This window comes from Pezoporus occidentalis, unplaced genomic scaffold (genome assembly GCF_034315485.1).
Source record: "Pezoporus occidentalis ecotype Australia unplaced genomic scaffold, CSIRO_AGI_Poc_V1 ctg42, whole genome shotgun sequence".
Taxonomy (NCBI): domain Eukaryota; kingdom Metazoa; phylum Chordata; class Aves; order Psittaciformes; family Psittacidae; genus Pezoporus; species Pezoporus occidentalis.
This window is the reverse complement of record NW_026915747.1, coordinates 6,177,293-6,198,659: the sequence shown is the minus strand read 5'-3', so window position 1 is coordinate 6,198,659 and position 21,367 is coordinate 6,177,293. Positions and strand designations below refer to the sequence as shown.

The 21,367-nt window shown below is 46.9% G+C and overlaps 1 protein-coding gene across 1 annotated transcript in view; it reads right to left on the bottom strand.

Annotated features, from left to right (window-relative positions):
• Window positions 1–21,367, bottom strand: part of NET1 (neuroepithelial cell transforming 1) — a 55,728-nt gene that overhangs the window by 25,704 nt on the left and 8,657 nt on the right. Inside the window, exon 2 of the mRNA XM_062634284.1 lies at window positions 2,435–2,501. Within this exon, the coding sequence (XP_062490268.1) occupies window positions 2,435–2,501 (67 nt within the window). The remainder of the gene's footprint in view (window positions 1–2,434; window positions 2,502–21,367) is intronic.

The window sequence follows — 21,367 nt, the reverse complement described above, 5'->3', positions numbered from 1 at the left end:
ATGTGCATCAGGACAGTTAAGTCAACAAAGTTCAAGTGCCTGTTTCTCATAGATGGATCCTCCTTTAATGAAAAGGGAGAAAGGAAAACAATCCATGAGTAACCTTGCTTCCAGTCAGAAGCCAACAGAGGATGCTTTAACCTGAACCGTCTTTTCTTAGAATTATGCAGAACACGCACTAGTTATCCTCTGTCAACCCATCCCACCTCTGCAGGCATGAAGAGGACACTTGGCTTCCTTACCCACTTCCCTTAAGGCTCAGACCAGGTACAGTTTAAGGACTTTTGGCTAAACAGCTGCCAAAACTATGGCATGAAAAGATGCTATCTGTGACTGGTGGCCATGGGGGGAATAAAACCCCTTGTGGGATGCTGTTATTCCAGCACATTAGACATGACACCTACAAAAGGAGAGTGCTGGCTTGCCTACAGGCTGCTGCCAAAACACAGAGCTCTGCTCAATGCATGTCAGCATAACTGCATTGGCAAAGCCTCTGAGCAGAGACCTGGTCCCTGGCCATGCAAATGGGAATGTCTGCTGGGCAGTTGAACAGCTATGCACTCTGCTTCAGTATCCCTACCCTCCTGTATTTGTTTCTCTTCCAGTGTTAGGTGTCCAAGACTAACCTCTAACCAGCCACAGGAAAGCTTGGATCTCCAGAGGAAGGCTGGATTTCAGAGGTGCCCACTGTCTGTAGCAGCAAATGAAGCTATTTGGGCTTGAAGGGAGAAGTAGAGGTGGATTAGGCTGATGAGAGACATGAAGGAGGATGCAGATGAGCAATTAAATCCTCCAAACCTAATTCCTTTGGGATTTGCAGTCTGCCACGACATACAATGTGTTCTAACTGCAATTCAGAGCTGAAGTGACTATGCTTATAGCCAAATAAAAGCAGATTAAAAAAGAAAACCATGCAAAGAACAGGAATAACTTGAAACTCCATCAAAATGCTTTTAATTTGTGATGTTAGAACAATCTCTTCAAATGGCAAAGAACATAATTTCATGGGCTTTGTTATATTCAGATGCACATTGTCACCAGATGAAAGTCTCTAAAACGAAGCAAAAGCAAAGTCTACAAGAGGTTATGGTTTTGTTTTAAAGCACTCCCACACTGGCCTGGTGTTTGTGCAGCCTCAAACGTGCACATGGCTGGCCTTCAAGGCACAGACAGCAAAGTGCCAGTCTAAACACGTTTGACAAGAAGCTCCAGCTGATTTTACATGGGATTTCCTTCATAAAAGGTATTCCTGTCCTTTTCCCCACTGCCAGCCATGTTCTCATGCCCTTCCTTGTGCTGGCACAGGAGTCCCATGGCTTGTGCAGGCAGCTGGATCATACCAAACTCTCTGTTTGCTTTTTGGCAAGGCAAGGTTTTCAGGCTGCCTGAGGATGCGATCAACACTTCCATGGGCAGTGGGGGCAAATCAGAGCAGGCAGTTCATGGAGATGAGATTTAAGATTGGACAAGATCTGTATACAGCACACCAAGCACTATGCACCTACTTCAGTTGACTAACTGCCTTGTAATCCTTAGCGTATGAAGACGGACAGACTTCATGAAGCAGCAATTCAGAACAGAAATCATAGAATAGAATCCCAGACTGGTTTGGGTTGGAAGGGACCTTAAAGCCCACGCAGTTCCAACCCCTGCCACAGGCAGGGACACCTTCCACTACAGCAGGTTGCTCCAAGCCCCTGTGTCCAACCTGATCTTGAACACTGCCAGGGATGGGGCAGCCACAGCTTCTCTGGGCACCCTGTGCCAGCACCTCAGCACCTTCACAGGGAAGAGCTTCTGCCTAAGAGCTCATCTCAGTGTACCTGCTCCTATAAACATGGTTAAAACATAAAACATTCTTTAGATGTGGCTTTAAAACCAGCCCAAATAAGTTAAATGATCACAAATGAGTTATATCCACCCTAAGCACTCTCTGGAGAGTGGTTCATCTTTGTCAACCAGCTCTAGAGGCTGGATGTGAACCACTTCCCTGGCAAGGGATGTAAGTTAAAGGATGAAGAGAAGAGAGTACAAGGCTTACAGCAGTGAGGCCATGCACTTGCTTTAGGTAGCTTCTCAATACCGAATGAAATACAGATTCATTTATTTAAGAAAAAATAAAGGTTCATTTCTACCCCATGTTTTATATTTTGCCTACTGTATTGCCAGCTTAGTTAAGATGGCTGAAACACATCAGAAAATAAGTTGATGAAGAAACCACAGTGTCCAGGATTCCCTGCCTTTCCTTAATCCCTGCGTGCAAAAAGCACCTTCTAGCTAAAGCTCAGAAGCCTCAGAGGCTCAGAAAGTGTCTAGCCAGACAGAGAGGAATGTGTTGGTTTTGTTTCTCCTTCAGACAGAAGGACCTTCACCTCTGTATTCCGGCTTGTGTTTGCATGCTGTTGCAATCTGTACCCCCAGCTGGTTTACTCACCAGGGTGAAGTCCCAGTGTGGTCCTGGCGTGAGGAATGTGAAAGAGCTGCCTCGTCTCAGGGGGTACCTGTGAGGAGAAAGAAGGAATAAGGTAAATAACTTATAGGTTGTGGTAGCAATTGATAAACCCCATCTATTTTCCACAGCTCGGATGGTATCATACATCTTCAGCTCCTGCGCAAAAGCTGTGAAAGACAATGAAGAAGGACATGGAGCTGTTGGAGCAAGTCCAGAGGAGGCCACAAGGATGATCAGGGGTTGGAGCAGCTCCTGTATGGAGACAGGCTGAGAATATAAGGGCTGTTGAGCCTGGAGAAGAGAGGCTGCATAGAGACCTCAGAGCAGCTTCCAGTGTCTGAAGGGGGCTACAGGGATGCTGGAGAGGGACTCTTTGTCAGGGACTGGAGTGACAGGACAAGGGGTGATGGGTTCAAACTGAAATAGGGGAAGTTCAGGTTGGAGATAAGGCAGAAGCTCTTCCCTGTGAGGGTGCTGAGGCGCTGGCACAGGGTGCCCAGAGAAGCTGTGGCTGCCCCATCCCTGGCAGTGTTCAAGGCCAGGCTGGACAGAGCCTTGGGTGACATGGCTTAGTGTGAGGCATCCCTGCCCACAACAGGGGGTTGGAACTGGATGATCTTAAGGTCCTTTCAACCCAAGCCATTCTATGAATCTATGTAGCACAGTCTTTGGGAAGGAGAGACCAAAGGGATTGCCAGTATTCCCCACCACAACTGCAGGTGTTGCATTAAAACCCTGCTTTACTACAATAAATGTGCAGCAGAAGCAGCAAAAACCTCCCACTGGGCCCTGCAGGCTGACCTGGAAGAAAAAAGGCTCTTTTTGACCCCAAAGCTGCCGATCTGACCAAGAGGGAGGATAAAACAGTCTGAATAATATAAACCACTAATATTGTGGCCTCATTTTCTAAGGTTAATGAAGCTGAAAGGAAAGGAGGCAACAAACTGTACCTTTGACAATAGAGCCTTGTAGTTTCCCATCAAATTACAACCAGGAATTGAGTTGTGGTCTTTCATTAAGTCATTTTTGATCCAAGAAAGTTAAACCACCAGAAAGCAGGACACACAATAGGGCGTTTGTATAATCCTTGCTCTTTGAACAATGCTAAACGAATTGCCTTCTGCAAGTCATTTATTGTACTAGCACCCAGTTAAGCAAACAAGCTGTGTGCCAGCTTTCACTGTCTGCTGGACTTAAGGTATGTTTCCAGCAATGACTTTTGAAAGCTTATCCTGGCCATAGTATGGAGAAACAGTTTTCTGTCTCTCATTGAGTTTTCGCATGTGGAATGCGAGTCCCAAATAGGCCACACACTTCTCTGTCAAAGGCAGTGGCAGCACCTAAAGGGGAGAAGGTTTCTCCTCTGCTGTCTCAAACTCAGACAGAAGAAGCATCCCGCAGCAGCTGCACTGTTCTTCTTCATACTGAGATCCCACAGGATTAGCAAAAAACCTGGATATAACATAGGAATGCAAATGCTTCCGGCTTCCAGGAGACTTGCGCTAGGCATTGCTCAGGCATTCCTGAAAATCCATCTTACAGTGGTGTTTCACATCAGCAGCTCTCTGGATCAGGAGAGGAAAAGCATTTGTCTGTAATGGATTGGGCAGGGTGGGGTGCTCTGGATTGGTGATTGGAAAATACAAGTCAAGCACCTAGAAAATGCTTTTGTTGTTCTACCAACCAGTGCAGGATCATAGAATCATAGGACAGTTTGGGTTGGAAGGGACCTTAAGACCATCCAGTTCCAACCTCCTGCCACGGACAGGGACACCTTCCACTAGAGCAGGTTGCTCCAAGTCCCTGTGTCCAACCTGGCCTTGAACACTGCCAGGGATGGGGCAGCCACAGCTTCTCTGGGCACCCTGTGCCAGCCCCTCAGCACCCTCACATCTATTCCTATATCTAATTCCCTTATATCTAACCTGAATTTCCCCCGTTTCAGTTTGAACCCATCACCTCTTGTCCCATCACTACAGTCTCTGATGAAGAGTCCCTCTCCAGCATCCTTGTAGCCCCCTTTCAGACACTGGAAGCTGCTCTGAGGTCTCCACACAGTATTTATAGAGAAATATGTTATGAAGTGGATCTTACTGGATGTGAGATGTGAAGGAATAAAAGGTACATTTGGGGATGAGGTAAAGCAGCAGATGTAGACTACACAGGTGAGCTTCTTAACACTTTTCCTCCAGAAACACATTTCTGTGCTGACCGTTTGCTTAGCACGTGTCTGTTAATACACAGGACACTGTATTTACTTCAAACTCAGCTCTGAAAAGGAACGCAACCAGCTGCTGAATGCCTGAACTGGTTCTTACTCCTCTCTCTAGGAAGGACTGGTGTCCGGGCAGTGGATTTTGTTTCTTGGGATGACCCAAGCAGATGACCCAAAACTGTTACTTGGCACCAGGTACCAAAAAGACAAGAGCACTATGTGCAGGAAGGGCACATTCCCTTCATTCCCCACTCATGGTGAAGGAATGTGTCTGATACACATGAAAAGCTGAAGCAGCCTTAGCAGAAAGTGATAGACTTTGATCCAGACATGGCGTAAGAGCTGCTTGACCACCTCAATAGATCCCATGGAATAGGAGCAATACTTCCCTGTGGCTTCTGGGGTGGCTGATGTCCCTTGAGGATCATTGAGGGAGCATCTCACCTGCTCCAAGGGTTCAAACAAGGTAGCTGTTATGTGAGCAGTGAAAATGCTAAGCAAGCAGCATCTGCAGTGGAAAACCAGGAAGCAGGAACATTGCCATTGGCTTCCAAGTGGTTAGAACAGTAAATATGCCATCTGTGCTATATATATACACACATAGACTTAGATATCTAAATATATATTTAACTAAAATACCTTATTTTTTTAAGATATATAATAAATAAGCTTGTTCAAAGTACTATATGCATGAATTATGACAGTTAAAATGGGAAGAAGCTGCTCCTCTGACCGCAAGACCTTCAGGTACCTTTGGATCAGCCTAACCCTTTGAATACAATCCCTATGCCTGTGACACTGCTCCAGGAAGGAAAGCTGCATTTCCAAGAGCTGCATACCAGTACACTGATTGCTACATGGAAGAGAAACTTCTGGAAGGGAACATTCTTTGGGATTTTGAAAAGTACATCCTGCTCGGGAAGAAAATCTGGGAATGAGCATTAGATTTCTTTGAAATTTAAATTAGAGGCATTTTTTCTCATGAGAAAGAAAAATCCTCAGTGTTTAATCCCAACATGTAACCTGCCCACACCAAAACGTACGGGTTTGGTGAAACCTTCCTTGAATACAGATAGAAAAGCAAAGAGAGAATGAAGGGGCACCAAACTGTGCCATGCACAACTATAAAGAGCTACTGGGATGGACTGAGGCTCAGTCTCTAAAGGCAGACATGAGCTTGGGAAGCAGGAGCACAGTTTTATTACATGAATCTTGATCTCCAGCACGGGAAGCAGCCAAATTGTGGCCTGGAAGCCACACAGGGCTTGAAAACTGGTCACAGAACTCCCAGTCATCCTGGTATGGATGTGGGCTGCTTGTAGCTGCCCCAGCTGCAATGTCTGGGGTCCTGGCAGCACCCCAAGTTGTGCCTCTCTGCCATGAGTTTGACCCATTTCATAGAATCCCAGACTGGTTTGGGTTGGAAGGGACCTTAAAGCTCATCCAGCTCCAACCCCTGCCACGGGCAGGGACACCTTCCACTAGAGCAGCTTGCTCCAAGCCCCTGTGTCCAACCTGGCCTTGAACACTGCCAGGGATGGGGCAGCCACAGCTTCTCTGGGCACCCTGTGCCAGTGCCTCAGCACCCTCACAGGGAAGAGCTTCTGCCTAAGAGCTCATCTCAGTCTCCCCTCTGGCAGGTTAAAGCCATTCCCCTTGGCCTGGCCCTACAGGTCCTTGTCCAAAGCCCCTCTCCAGCTTTCCTGCAGCCCCTTTAGGCACTGGAGCTGCTCTAAGGTCTCCCCTTCAGGAGCCTTCTTTTCTCCAGGCTGAACCTGCCCAGCTCTCTCAGCCTGGCTCCATAGAAGAAGTGCTCACATGAGAAGCATTAACTTGGAAACCTCAGAATTATAAAATGAGTTGTAGGGATGGGAAGTTCAACAGCATAATGGATAAAAACTCCCCAGACAGCTTTTTTTTCAGTTGCCCTCAAGAGTTGGAGAGAAATTTCTCCATCTCAGACTCCCATCAGCTGAGCTTTCTCCCTTGGTCACTCAGCTGTGGGGAGAAATGCAGCCAATCCCTCCCTTAAAAGGCTTATAATAGAGAAATACCTGCCCCAGATTAAAAATTCCCTTCAGTTCTCCAAACACCCAACACATCTGCACCAACAGAGCCTGTTATAGATCAGCAGCTCTTTCCTCCTGTTCATTGGTCTAGTAAGAGGACTCAAGAGGAGTAAGCAGGAATCAGGAACTGCTCCTTATTACATGCCACCAACATCAACAGTATCCTAGGAGTAGGAATTCTCTTATTTGTTCTAGATCTTGGTATCACAGACACTTCCCAGCCATGTTTTGTGATTTAAAGAGATCTCACTGCTCCTCCTTCCTTTCCAAGTCTTTGGGCAAGCATGGGGAGCTGAGATCTGCCAGGAAGCATCAGGAGTGGCAAAGAGACATAGAGGGAAGCAGTCTTGTGCTAAACGGAAGAAAGACCTTTAGGAAAGCAGCCTCTATCATATCAAAGCTTCATCCCACCTCATCCATGGCCCCTCTCCAGTCACTGCGTGTAACTGAGCCATGATGAGGCACCATTTAAGCAATGGAATCATTGCCGGCAGAACTGATGGGGTTTTTGCTCTGTTAGAGCTTGCAAAGCCCTTCAAAAGCACAGAGCCAAATTTAGTCACCTGCATGACTACCACCACCCCTATTACGTGCAGATGGGTGACTCAGGATTGCAGTGCTCACACGGGCATCCCTTGCAAGGCCAGTCAGGAATGTGAAGGCAACGCTGGTGAATGAAAGGTCAGCGATGACCGTAAGAGGTTTTACCTAATGCATCTCCCACCGCAGCGTGAGGAAAAACAGAGCACAGCACTGCTGGTCATGGCTCAAAACATTGTGTGATTAACTCAGACAAGTGCAGAGTAGTCTGGGTGTAATGTTGGAGTACCTGGAGCCAGCAGAGTAAAGCATTGTGCTGGTGCCAGCAGTGGGATAGAGTTAATAGCTGTGTTTACCACAAAGCTGTTCCAAGGGCCCAGCCCTATTGTAGGGACATCCATAGCCATCTGTGCTGTGTCACCCAAACCAAGCGTGCTCAGTCACTTCCTTGAGAGAGATTCGTCTTGATAAACTGTCCTTGGTTTAAGACAGGATGAGCAGATTCAGACTATTCTCCTTATCTTACCAAGCTTAAGACAAGCAGAAAGTGTTAATCACAGCTGGCTGATTCATGCAACTCTGCTTTCAAAGTGATATAGAGCTTCAGGGTTATGAGCACACAAAGAGCAACTTTCAAGAGGTAAAATGTTGTGGCAACACCCTGGCAAAGCAAATCTCTCCCCCAAGTAAGAGCAGGGGAAGGGCAATGTTGTTGAGATTGTACAGAAGGAACAAACACTTCTGTTTTGGTACCCTCTGTTTGCTTCAAGAAATGAAATGTTCCAGGCTGCTTACCAGCAAATGATGAGACTGCCAAGTCTTGCCAAGAGTAAATCTTTCCAGAGCCTGTTAAAATAGAGATTGCCATGCTGATGGTCCGCAGAGAGATTAGCTATGAAGTATTTTTAACCTTAAAAGAGGTTATTTGTCATTTGGATTCCCAAGTTGGCCTGCAAACAGGTTTAGAAAACCAGCTACCAGCCCTGAGAGAGGCAGGGGAAGTCCTGAACACAAAACCTGTTCAGCAACATAGCAGAGGAGGAGATGGGGCCCCAATAATCTTAATAGAGGAAGTTTGGGCAATTGAGTAGATAACAGATTGATAAAGGTAAGTGGGCAGGCTCAATTGTTTCACATTGAAGCCAGACTAAGGAAACAGTCATTGTTCCTGGCCTTCCTTGGATAAACAGCAGGATCGGGTATGGATGTAGCAATAGCAGGGAGCACTTGTCCAAATTTGTCCTCAGAATTTCATGTCAAGTATGCAGACAGGCTGAGAACACTGGGGCTGTTCAGCTTGGAGAAGAGATGCTGCATGGAGACCTCAGAGCAGCTTCCAGTGTCTGAAGGGGGCTACAGGGATGCTGGAGAGGGACTCTTCATCAGGGACTGTAGTGATAGGACAAGGGGTGATGGGTTCAAACTGAAACAGGGAAGGTTCAGGCTGGATATAAGGCAGAAATTCTTCCCTGTGAGGGTGCTGAGGGGCTGGCACAGGGTGCCCAGAGAAGCTGTGGCTGCCCCATCCCTGGCAGTGTTCAAGGCCAGGTTGGACACAGGGGCTTGGAGCAAGCTGCTCTAGTGGAAGGTGTCCCTGCCCATGGCAGGGGTTGGAACTGGGTGAGCTTTAAGGTCCCTTCCAACTCAAACCAGTCTGGGATTCTGTTTGCCTGCAGACCTGGACACATTTGGAAGTGCAGAAGGGAAGAGGGAACAGCAGTGAAGTAACACACCTGATCTTAAATCAATTCAGCATAAAGCAAAACTTTCTGTCAAACACTAATAAAGCCATAAATAAGGATTTGGGGTCAAGAGAAATCCAAAAGACATCCATAAAGGCTGTGCTAGAACAGATTCCCATTAGCCAGATGAGGGAACAAGGCTCAGAACAGCTTCACTCATCAGTTGCAGCAAATCCCCATTAATGTTATTTGAAACAGTTTTCTCCCCTTTTACTGTAAACTCTCCCGCCCAGTCAGGATCAGTCACAGTCTGCACTCCTGTTCCCTTTGGTTTTGATGACTTATCCAGGGAACTGCAGAAATGCTTTGATCAGGCAGTTCTCTTCTCTTCGGAGAGCTCCAAAATACATTCTTCAGCCTGGGCAACAACTCTGGGCTTCCTTCCCCTCGCTGTTTGCAGAGCAAGCTGTCCTTCAATCTAAACCACTTGCAGCAGTGAAGTCCCAGGATGGTGAATACTAACAGCAACGTGAACAGATTTAAAGTCTTGCCCCAAATTCACACTGGGGAATCCTGGTTTGAATGACAAGAACAGAAAAGTTTCACAAGGGGTCTTTACAGTTTGAATGTAAAGCTTTTCTGCAGCGGGGGAACCAAAAAAGAGCCTCTCCATTAACTTACTATAGTGAATAATTCCATTTCAACAGTATCCAGAGGCTTTGGCTAATATAAGAGGCCTCCCAAGCACTGTGCAAACAAACCCTAAGGGCACTTACTGCATTGCTTGTCATGGTTCCTTATCTTGAAAAGCTCCAGGTAAAAGCTTTACTTGAAGAAAAATCTATTGACAGACATTTGATATATCTAAAAGCAAGAGAGGACTCAGTACTTCAATATGGTTGAGAGGAAAATGCTGGTGAACTCCACTTGGAGTTCAAGGTTGCAGACTGCTTCTCCATCATTAATGGTGCCTCATTAATGCTATTGCTGCCAGGAGCACACAAAAGAAAGCAGGATACAGCCATAATTATATAGAGAGCAAAAGACTGAGGGGTCACTCTCTGGAAATGTGGTTTAGAAACTGCAATAACCCTCTGGCAGCAGCAGCAGGAGGATTTGCAACACTGGTGCAATTAGGAGATGAAGCAGGCTCAGCTTTCTAATAGCAAAGCCATAAAAACCCACAGCAATGGAGTTAAACAAGGATCAAACCCACCTCGATCCATCCTCCGCTTTTACAGGACTGAGCAGCGCAAGTGCTGAGCTGGGAACTTCTTGTGCTGCTCAGACACTCTGGAATTGCCATTAGTTTGTTCTTTCACGTTGGAACAACCTCTGCTTCTAAAAGGAAACGCTTTCAGACACTCTGGGCAGGTTTAGATTATACAAAGAACATTCAATTTGGGTTTAAGCAGTTTTGTGGAGTTCAGCACAGACTGAACAGGATGAGCCAGCTTCCATTTCAGAAGGGTTTGCTCCTCGTGGGCACTGCGGGAATATTAGAGCTATTAGCCTGCAGAAGCCATCAGCAGCACTGAACAGGAGCAGATAAGCCCTGAGGAGATTAAACATGCACTGATATCTTCGCACAATCACACGCCTGACCTCTGCAGAGCTGCGCATTAGCAGTCTCCCCACAGCAACACCAAGCTTCAGCTGAGGATCAGAGTGGTATCTTTTCACCACACACTTCCCTTACGACCCAAGCATCTTCCTTCCAGTTTGCCTTCACACTTCCCATCTGCGGATCTGCTCCAAGTCAATTCCATAAGCACTGAGCTCCCTCACACTAAGGGTGGCAGAGCTTTCTGCAGGAGAAAGAGAAGGTCTTTTCAAGAGCACATGGTCAAACCTCCTCTTTTCCCTACTCCAACCCCTTTCCATCTGTTCCAAGTTATTTCAGTGTTTATTCTTAGCACACACAGGGGCATTTTTCAAAGGTTTCTGGTGGAATGACACACTGAGCACACTATCACCTGAAATGAAACAGGTAACAACAGCCTTTTGTGAAGGTTATTTGTAAGGGAACCAGTTCAGTGATTTAGTTTACAACACCACTGTGCAAACATTTGTGCTGCCAGCAAACATCAGCCTGGGTAGGAAAAACCTTTGGTCTGCTTTGCTCGTGGGCTGACCTGCTGAGGCAACTCTGCAGCTGCACAGAGCATCTTCAGTTGCCATCGTAATGGGAACATCATAAACATCCCAGAGAAGCCACAGTGTTGAGGAAACAAGGAAAACCTGGATGTCTCAAGGAGTCTGAGTCCAAGCTATGCCCAAGCTGAAAGGACAGAAGCATCAATGGCACAGATACAGGTTAGGTGGAGAAGTGATCTAGAGCAGCCCTGAGAAGCTCCCAGTGACCCAGCTTCAGTGTGCGCTTGAGCCCAGAGCCCACCATGTGCTGGGCTGCACCCCCAGAGCGTGAGCAGCAGCTCAGGGAGGGGATCCTGCCCCTCTGCTGTGCTCTGGGGAGACCCCCCCTGCAGTCCTGATCCAGCTCTGGGGCTAAATTAAAAGCCCCAATACAAGAGGGACATGGAGCTGTTGGAGCGAGTGCAGAGGAGGCCATGGAGACGCTGCAAGGGCTGGAGCAGCTCTGCTCTGGAGCCAGGCTGAGAGAGCTGGGCTGGGTCAGCCTGGAGAAGAGAAGGCTCCTGAAGGGGAGACCTTAGAGCAGCTCCCAGTTTCTAAATGGGGCTACAAGGATGCTGGAGAGGGACTCTTCATCAGGGACTGTAGCAATAGGACAAGGGGTGATGCGTTCAAACTGAAACAGGGGAAGTTCAGGTTGGAGATAAGGCAGAAGGTCTTCCCTGTGAGGATGCTGAGGCGCTGGCACAGGGTGCCCAGAGAAGCTGTGGCTGCCCCATCCCTGGCAGTGTTCAAGGCCAGGTTGGACACAGGGGCTTGGAGCAAGCTGCTCTAGTGGAAGGTGTCCCTGCCCATGGCAGGAGGTTGGAACTGGAGGAGCTTTAAGGTCCTTTCCAACCCAAACCTATCTGGAATTCTATAATTCTATAGTACCATGGCGCTCCTGAAGTACCATCCTTCTTTATGGGGCACAGGAGGGAGCTGGGTCCCTACACTCATCAGCGTAAACATCTTCATGCCAGTGATGCTCCAGAGCATCACCCGACTGTTCCTCATCCAGGGAACTTGCCCTTGCTTCCATCCACCATTTCCTCTGGAAAACAGCAAAAGCAGACTCTCCCCACACAGCCTCTCAGCACGCAGGGACAGAGCTGTGCAAAGAGCTCCAGTTCTGCAAGCAGGTATTCTTGCCTGCAAGCATGGAAGGGAGGATTACGGCAATGATCTATCAGTAGGAAGAGTAAGAACTTTATTCCTCTTTATTAAGAGGAAAATGAAAGCTGCTGACAGAACTAACATCTTCTGATCCATGATTAAGCACATGCTGTGTGTCGTAATTCTGCCCACTTCACAGAGCTATTTGTACTCTTCTTCCCAGAGATATGATGTAAATGCTGAAGCAGAGGGGGAGGAGGACTGGAGGGAGAAGCAGGGCAGCTGCTGACTAAATATGTTGCTTGTCAGCAGCCCTGCAAGAGCTCTCAGTGCTGCAGATCATCTCTGGCTGAAGAACACAGCTTCAAACATCAGCTAATGCCCCCCCAGCTCTTGAACCACCGAGTTTCATCCATCAGGCCCTCGTCAATCAGGCCTGTCAGGAGTTCTCCCATGAATAATGAGCTAGAAGATAATCCTAATCATCAGAAACCAGCAACAGAAGGGAAACCACATCACCACCGCATGCCAAACCTTGGCTCCCCTTATCCTGTGGAGTATATAGCTGGGATAGGGCTCATCCCATCTGTCAGCCCTGGGATGGGGGAAGAGTTGTCCAGGCTCCCCTGTCACTCCTCAGAGAGGCTGACACCTCCAGCCAGGCATTTTAAGCTGGCTTTAAATGGCACCTCTCCTTCTGCATAGGCTATAAAGGATCCTTGTGTGCAGCTCAAATATAAGGAATCAGCTTTTAGGTGGCCAAAGTTAGTTGAAATTAATCCTCCATGTAATGCTTGGGAGATACCAGCTAAGAAAAACTCCAGTTAGAGCTCAGATGCAATACTCGTAAATACACTTTTGACTCACTTGCTCATGTCATCTTTGCTGCACAGTTGATAGCAGGTACCTCTAAAGGCTTAGAGAAACCTTTAGTCAGGCTTTATTCAAACTAGTTCACATCCTCTTCAGCAGTTTTAGGTCCCAAGGTCAGGATTAAGCTGTGCTCTAGAGAAACCAGCACCATTTAAAACAGAAAAGCAGACTTCTCAATGCAAAGATATTAAACCTCACGTTGATAATGCACAAGAAACACCACGAATAAACGCTTGGGTATCTGTACCACATTCGAGGATGAAAGAGAAAGGAAGCAAATGTCGTAAACAACAGCCCTGCTCACAGGAAAGCACTGTCTCATAGAGACTACACTTGAAGACAAGTCTGTCTTCTCAGTGTGTTTATGTAGCAAAGTGAAGGCCACTGTCTCTGGGTGCTTTAATGAACCACTGACCCTTTTGGGTTGACTTTACCTGACTCTAATTCCCACAGATCCAGACGCTTGAGGGCTCCCAGTGAACTTTAAACTACTCAAGCTTTTCCAGGCAGGCAAAAGGCTCCAAGTTCAGCTGAAAGTAGTTGTATTTAAGCATCATTCTTTCCACCAAGTGTCACCCCTGTGAGCCCCTTCCCCTGTGATACCTATTTGGAACACTCTCTAGGGAGAGCAGTCGGGATGGAGGAATGCCAAGTGCCCAGAAGCCATGGGAGCAGGCTGTGCTGCCCAGCAGCCGTGCCAGCTGAGGGAGACTGTGCTGCTCCAAATCCAGACAACTATTTTGGGTTCTTGTGGGAACCAAGTCTTGATCCAACAAATATTAGAAGTTATCACAAGAGAACATGCAGGAAAACATACATTTTGGTGCTGACAAGCATAAACTTTCCTCTTTTTTTAAGTCTAAGCAGCTATGCAAACAGTCTCTTTGGCTGTGTTTTTCTTTCTTTATGCTGGTATGCATGCAGTTATACCAGTTGTAGGGCTCAAGGACTGGACCAGCAGCTTAATGTGGTGCAAGGAGTTACCAGCTGAACCACTCTAAGAGTCCACAGGCATCCTTGAAACCAGCAGCAAACACAAGGGAGTCCAAGTAATGCTTGTGCTCAGTGAAGGACAGTCATCGTCTGCTGAGGCTGAACACATGCATGGAAAAGGTTATTAAAGAGCAGCTGAAATGTGGTTGCTTCCTTGTATTAGAAGAGCTTTTTTTTCCTGTTATAGAGGACTAAACTGCAGCTCAAGGCTCTCAGAACTGGAGGAGGTGGAGGATTTGGAACAGCAGTGGTACTGCCACGTGGGTATTTAAAGGGAGCCTTTGCTATAGCACCAGTGTGGGGAACTCAGCACTACAATAATGTGCTTGTAATTATTACTTATGATTCATACCACAAACAAACCAAGCCACAGGATGGCTTTGGCTCGAAATAATCCAAGCCAGCATTTTCCTTCCTGCTCAAGGCAGTTCTGCAGAAGCTGTAAAATACAGTGTGTGACTGGGGTAGAGGCAGGTCACATCCCTTTTCCTACCTTTTTTGGTGGGGAAGAGGCTTTCTTGGCCACAGTCCTACCAGCAGCATCCCAAGTAAACAACTCACCTGCAGGACTACCCAGCAGAGCTGTCCTGGATGCAATGTCCACAGGGGATCAAGACAAGAATAGATAAAACCTTGGAAGAGATTTATTAGGGGGTATTAAGCAGCCAACTTGAAGACTGGTGGAGGCTGAGACCATAGCAGAGAAAGGAGCATCACTTGGAGTGACCCCACTCGCAGCACTGTGTGCAGGTCTGGTGTCCCCAAGATAAGAAGAACATGGAGCTGCTGGAGCAAGTCCAGGGGAGGCCATGAGGATGAGCAGCGGCTGGAGCAGCTCCCATATGGAGACAGGCCGAGAACATTGGGGCTGTTCAGCCTGGAGAAGAGAAGCTGTGTGGAGACCTCAGAGCAGCTTCCAGTGTCTGAAGGGGGCTACAAAGATGCTGGGAGGGACTCTTCATCAGGGACTGGAGTGATAGGACAAGGGGTGATGGGTTCAAACTGAAACAGGGGAAGTTCAGGTTAGATACAAGGAAGAAGTTCTTCCCTGTGAGGGTGCTGAGGCACTGGCACAGGGTGCCCAGAGAAGCTGTGGCTGCCCCATCCCTGGCAGTGTTCAAGGCCAGGCTGGACGGGGCTTGGAACAACCTGCTCTAGTGGAAGGTGTCCCTTCCAACACAAACCAGTCTGGGATTCTATGATCATAAATGTCATTTTTGTTCTTACTTAGCACCCAGATCACTTGGAAACAGTGCACTGGGTCAGAGGGAGCCTTGTTCTGAACCAGCTCTTATGTTCTTAGGAAAGTTCACCTCATTCTCATCTTTGGCAGGGTTATAAAAAGATGCCCTCTGAATTGCTTTGCAGGCTGCAGGAGATTAGCACTTATCCCACGCAGGAAAACAAGCAGCAGGGGCAGGGTTAGGTCTGGGGAGAGCAGAGAAAGGCAGCAGCAGTGTAGGAACCATGGCTTAAAATGGAGCTGTAGAGAACACAGAAAAGGAGACAAGAGAAGAAAATACCAAGGCAGGAAATGGCTGCAGGGTGGAGCTGTGTAATGAAATGTCTCTATAATTTAATGGTAAGATGGGAAGAGGAACAGGCCTTAGGAGGTGGGTGGTAAAGCAGCACTGAGTGACTTCATATTTTAAATATTTAAACATTACAAGGACTTGAAGGTGTACTTTGCTCTGACAAAAGGTTGTTTAATGCTTTTGCTTTTGGAAGGCATAGTCCCTTTCAGTCTTTCCTTGCTAATGTAAAAAGAAGTAAACACAGTTAGTGCTGATATCCCAGGCAGCTCTGCAAGCCAGTAATAGAGCAACCTCTGCTGAGCTGACGTAGGCCAGTAACCACCTCAGGAGAAGTCATTTGCTCAAACAGGGCTTGCACTGTTTAATTATATTCATTTAAGGCACTCTAACTGCTGTGCTTAGGCAAGAAAACCATTTCCTTTCACTATGACTACCTTTCTTCATGCTGTTTTAACCTCCTACCTCTTTCTGTGTGAGCTTCTGAGGTGGGTCCCAACTGAAGTCGTTCCAAATGGCTGGTACCTGTGTCTGACCTAAGCTTGTAAGTCACAGGACCCCAGCACAAACCCATGTCAGTGTTTCTCAGTCCTCCCTAGCTCCATGCCCATGTAGGTGTTCAGAACATAACCTCATGGTGCAGCCTGCTGAGATCCTCCACTCTGCTGCTGGTGGGGAAGCATTAGAGGGGTAGCAGCTCTCAGGTTATTTGATTCAAGTCCTAGATGACAATTTTCATCTTGAGATACCTTCCATTCTAATCTGGCCAATTTAGCTCAATTTGCACATGGATGGTGGTAGAAATCAAGTCAGACCTCAGGCTAGAAGTCAAACGCTCATAATGGGGATGACAGTCTGAGATGTTATTTGGCTATCTGACCATAGAGGTTTAAAGGGAGTAGTAGATAAGGAAGAGAGTAAAGAAAGGCCTGCAAGGAAAGGAAAAGAAGCTTGAAACTCAGACAAAACAATCCAGATGAAGGATCAAGAAATGAGGGAAAATGTAGTTACTGCAGCAGACAAGGAACTGCTGCCTCCAGGGATAACTTTATGGAGGCTGGCAGGGAAAGGCAGCTGCTTGGGGGCCAAGGAAGACATCTGAGTGATGAGAAAGGGAGGAGAGTTCAGACATGAGCCTCTAATCTCTTTCCATGGGAGAAGTGTAAATACACCTGAAGTCTGTTTGCAAGTATTAAACAGAGTAATAATGCAGTTTTATTAAAAGCATCAGAGATGTTTCCAGTTCTTACAACAAACAAACAAACCACCCACAGAGACAAGAAAATTCAGTGCAAGGGGAAAAATAGCACTTCTCCAGAAGCAATGTGGAGTCTGTAGAGGAGAAAGTCTGCTAGACACAGCCACAGGAAACACAGCATTAATGCTCACTCGGCTCAAGCAGTGGTTTGTCGTGCTCAGGAGAACATTCTTGGACAGTTAGTACAGAGATGACTGTGTGTCTTTTAAAGGTTATCCTGAAGCAATTCTTCACACAAAGGAAATGGATTTAGGCTCCAGCACCATCTCACATCTGCCCCCTCATGGTGTGTGAATGGGTATTGCAGCAGCTCCTCTGCATGGGACTACAAAGCACTAAACAATCACTAACAAAGCAAAATGAATGTCAAAACCCGAGTAGGAGATACATTAATCAGCCGAAATAAGCAGCAACACAGTGTTACATATGTAAACCTGGGTCGATAAGGACAATTGCAAAGCCAACGTTGCGTATCTCAACATTTCACCTACTACACAGAGCAGCTTCTTTCCTAACTTGATGCAGCACAAGTTAAAACACCAGCTTATTTGACTGAGATAAATCACCTTAGGGAAGGGGAGAAGGGGACTTGACACCACCAGCAGTTTGCAGCCTTCTAGGAGGGCAAGGCAGAGGTTGGGCTGCATTGTGGTTAATAGAGATACCTTGCTTAAAGGCAGATCTGCATCAATCTCTTGTGAACTGCTGAGATTGAAGCTGACCCCTCTGTAAATGGGTTATAGCAAAGTCAGCTGCTCAGGGCTGCTGTTCTGAAAGATCACTGGATGAGGTGTAAAGTCCCTTAAGCAAATGGCAATGTCACTTGCCAAGGACTCTGAGTATGGACAGCTCATGAGCGCCCTTTGTAGTGCCCTGGGTGATGGTTTCCAACTAGTTTAAGGGAGTCATGAACACAACTGGCATTACAGAAGGTCAGGTTAGATATAAGGAAGCTCTTCCCTGTGAGGGTGCTGAGGCGCTGGCACAGGGTGCCCAGAGAAGCTGTGGCTGCCCCATCCCTGGCAGTGTTCAAGGCCAGGTTGGACACAGGGGCTTGGAGCAAGCTGCTCTAGTGGGAGGTGACCCTGCCCGTGGCAGGGGTTGGAACTGGAGGGCTTTAAAGTCCCTTCCAACCCAAACCAGTCTGGGATTCTGTGTTTCTATTAAAAGTCACCCATGGGAATGAAATCACTTCAAAACCTTGTATCTAGAGGTTTAAACCAAGCCAAGCACTGAGACTTCTCACAGAGCAAGGTACAAAAGCAGTTACAAAGACCTTTACGTATGTGGGGGTGGGAAAGCAGCTTAATTGTACCTTTATGCAACAGACTTTTGTGGTCTCTCTGATGCCAAAGACTCTTCAGAAACAAACCTGGAACCACCCAGACAACTTTCAAGTGAAGATGCAGGTGATGAATGCTCCCAGGCCACCCACATGCTGGGAGCCCAGGGCAGCCAGGATGTGCTTGTGTGCTCTGGGTCCCTGCTTGCTCCTCTTCCCCTCCAAAGTCACCTTTAAGCTGAGTTTAAATGGTTTAGGAAAAGGACATGGTCAGCAGAGAACTAATATTAATTCAGTGCAGGAAAGGGAAAAGGCAGCCTCTAATAGTCGTGATTTCCTTTCATCCTAAAGGGGGAAGCACTAAATATTGACTCAGTTAAATGAAATTAACCCCTGGTCAATTTATTGTAAATATTAAGCTCAAAGAAGTGAAATATTAATGTTCAGATTGAAACTTGAGCTGAAAGGGAAAGATCCCTTTCCCAATGCAGGGGTGACACCTAGAGGGAGAGGATTTCACTGTGGGCTTGGCAGTTTCTACAGGGACTGAAGGGGAGTCACAAAGCTCAGTCTGAGCCAGCAGTGATTCTAGAATCCCTTATTTCATCCTCTGGAGTTCCCTCTGTGTAATCCAACACAGGAGGACACAGCAAGAAGAAAGCTCCTGGCAGATATCGGTGCTGCAGGAAGGCACATAAAAAAGATGGTGTGGAAAAGGAAGAAGCCTGAGCAGCATCCATATGGAAGAGGGTCCCAAGAGCTCCCCTGCAGCAGCTCCTGCTGCTCAGCCACCCCTTACGCCGTAGGAAGAGCAAAGTACTTTCAATGGAAATCATGCTCAACCACCTCTTGGATCACGGCCCAGGCCCCCAAGAGCAGATGACCCTGTTCATGCCATCCCTAATAGACCTGCCCTCCACTCCCAGACTCAAGAACTCAATCTCCCCATGCCTTTCTTTAAGCCTTGCTCTCTCAGCTTTGCGCATTAACTGTTACACCTCAACATCAGACATCAGAGAATCCAAGCAGAAGCCAGCTCCATAGGAACTCATGCTGTGTTACTGCCTGTATTGGCCTGCTTGCTAAAACATGCAGGAAACTTCAGCCAAGGGTGTTAGTACTCCTCCACAGAAGGTGAGCCCCACCTGGATTTGCAATTCTAACTACACTGTTGGCTTTATGCCTTGTTTTTGTTGTTGTTGAAGTCTGCATTTTCTTTGGCTTCACCCAAATAAAGATCAAGACTAAAGGTGAACAGTGAACCATCAAATGGAGCAGGGGTGGTGCTTGCAGCATGAAGCCTGTGGCTGCACAGATGCACTTGATGTCTCCTCTTCAAGTCCTTTCGGAGAAAGTGTGACAAGCACAGGGTCATGCTTAAGGAACACAGACACTGCCTTGTCCACCTGGGATACATTCAAACATCTCATAGTGAAGTCTGAAATGATCTCTGCCTCTTTCCTCCCTGTTAAGATTACTGGGATAGCCTTCATCCTTGCTTTGATTTCTGGGAAGACTTCAAAGGAAGCCTGAATAAAATGGGATTCAAAGGAAGGACTTGGGGGTGTTGGTCAGTGAGAAACTGAACATAACTGAGCTTCAGTGTGCGCTTGAGCCCAGGACCCCGAGCGTGAGCAGCAACCCCCCAGGTGCTGAGGCGCTGGCACAGGGTGCCCAGAGAAGCTGTGGCTGCCCCATCCCTGGCAGTGCTCAAGGCCAGGCTGGACACAGGGGCTTGGAGCAAGCTGCTCTAGTGGAAGGTGTCCCTGCCCATGGCAGGGGTTGGAATCAGATGAGCTTTAAAGTCCCTTCCAACCCAAACCAGTCTGGGATTCTATAAGTGAGGAAGATGTGCAGCTGAGAAGGACAAACATAATGACAGCTTAAAATCCTATTTGGAAGCATGTCACAAACGTTCACTGGCTATTTTTTTCCAGCTCATTGGGTATGATAATAGTGTGACATGGATTAGCTTTTAAGAGTAAGTCGTAAGATCATGCCTGAAGCCTTTGTGCTCAGGGACTGTCAGGCGGTGTCTTGCTGAAATGGACACTGCCCATGGGTGGCTATGAAGACATAGAACCATGGAATCAACCAGGTTGGAAAAGCCCTTTAAGCTCATCAAGTCCAACCATTCCCCAGCATTGCCAAGGCCACCACTAACCCATGGCACTGAGGGCCTCATCTACACCTCCTTTGACCTGCTGCTCACACTTCTGGTGCAGCCCAGGACACGGTTATATTCAGCTGCAAATCTTGATCAACAGATGAAGAAATTCCTCCATTTCATTTGCGTTCAGTTTGTTAGAAGGCCCTTCACAGTTACAGCAGCAGAAGGCATCAGGGTACCTGCCCTCTGTTAGGGACATCACACTAAATACAACCCACATTACACAAGAGACAAAGTCTTCACTAACAGCTCCAATGCAACACAAATACCCATTACTTGCGAGCAGAATCTTGAGATTTAAATAAGAATTCAGTGATTCTGAATGTCCACACCTTTTAACTCAAAAAGCAGGCAAATATTTCCAGTATAAAGGAATACAAGTACTCAAATTCCATTAGATTCTCTGGGACTTGTCTGTATAAAGCTTAAACACTGTCTAATCTTCAACTGACCTACACTGGGTAAGGGGCTTTCCCATTCTCATTCACTCTTTACCTCAGCAGCTGTTTCCTCCCCGCTTATACATTATATTTTAGAGAAACTTCCATAGAATCACTTTGTTTCTCTCACCCCATATTTGTTCATTCCTCACTATCACATTTCTTTCTGGGAAGAGCTCTTCCTTCCACTTATTATTGTCAGGGCTGCCTTATCTCTGCTTTCCTTTCTCAGGCATTTCCAAGCTTTCCTTTAAGTTTCATTGCTGTAGTGATTTGATATTTACCAGAAGCCATGTTTCCTGCTATTTCTTCCAGCAACACCTCAGATGAAACCAGATTTAAAGCTGATGCAGAAATGAAAGTGTAAAATATACTGACAGGAAATGAGGAGAAGGGGAGGAAAGGGAAAAAAAGAAAGCAACAAGTGACATCAGCCAACTGATAGCAGGGAACAACGGCAAAGATGAGATTTTTCCAGTATCCAGAAAGGAAACTCTTGCAAGTCAGTTGAGATGGGAAGCTTCCATGCCAAGTTGATGGGCACTTGAAATTAATCCATTGTACAAAGCAGCCTAGGGTAAAATCCAGGAATACTATGGAAAAATCAGTGAA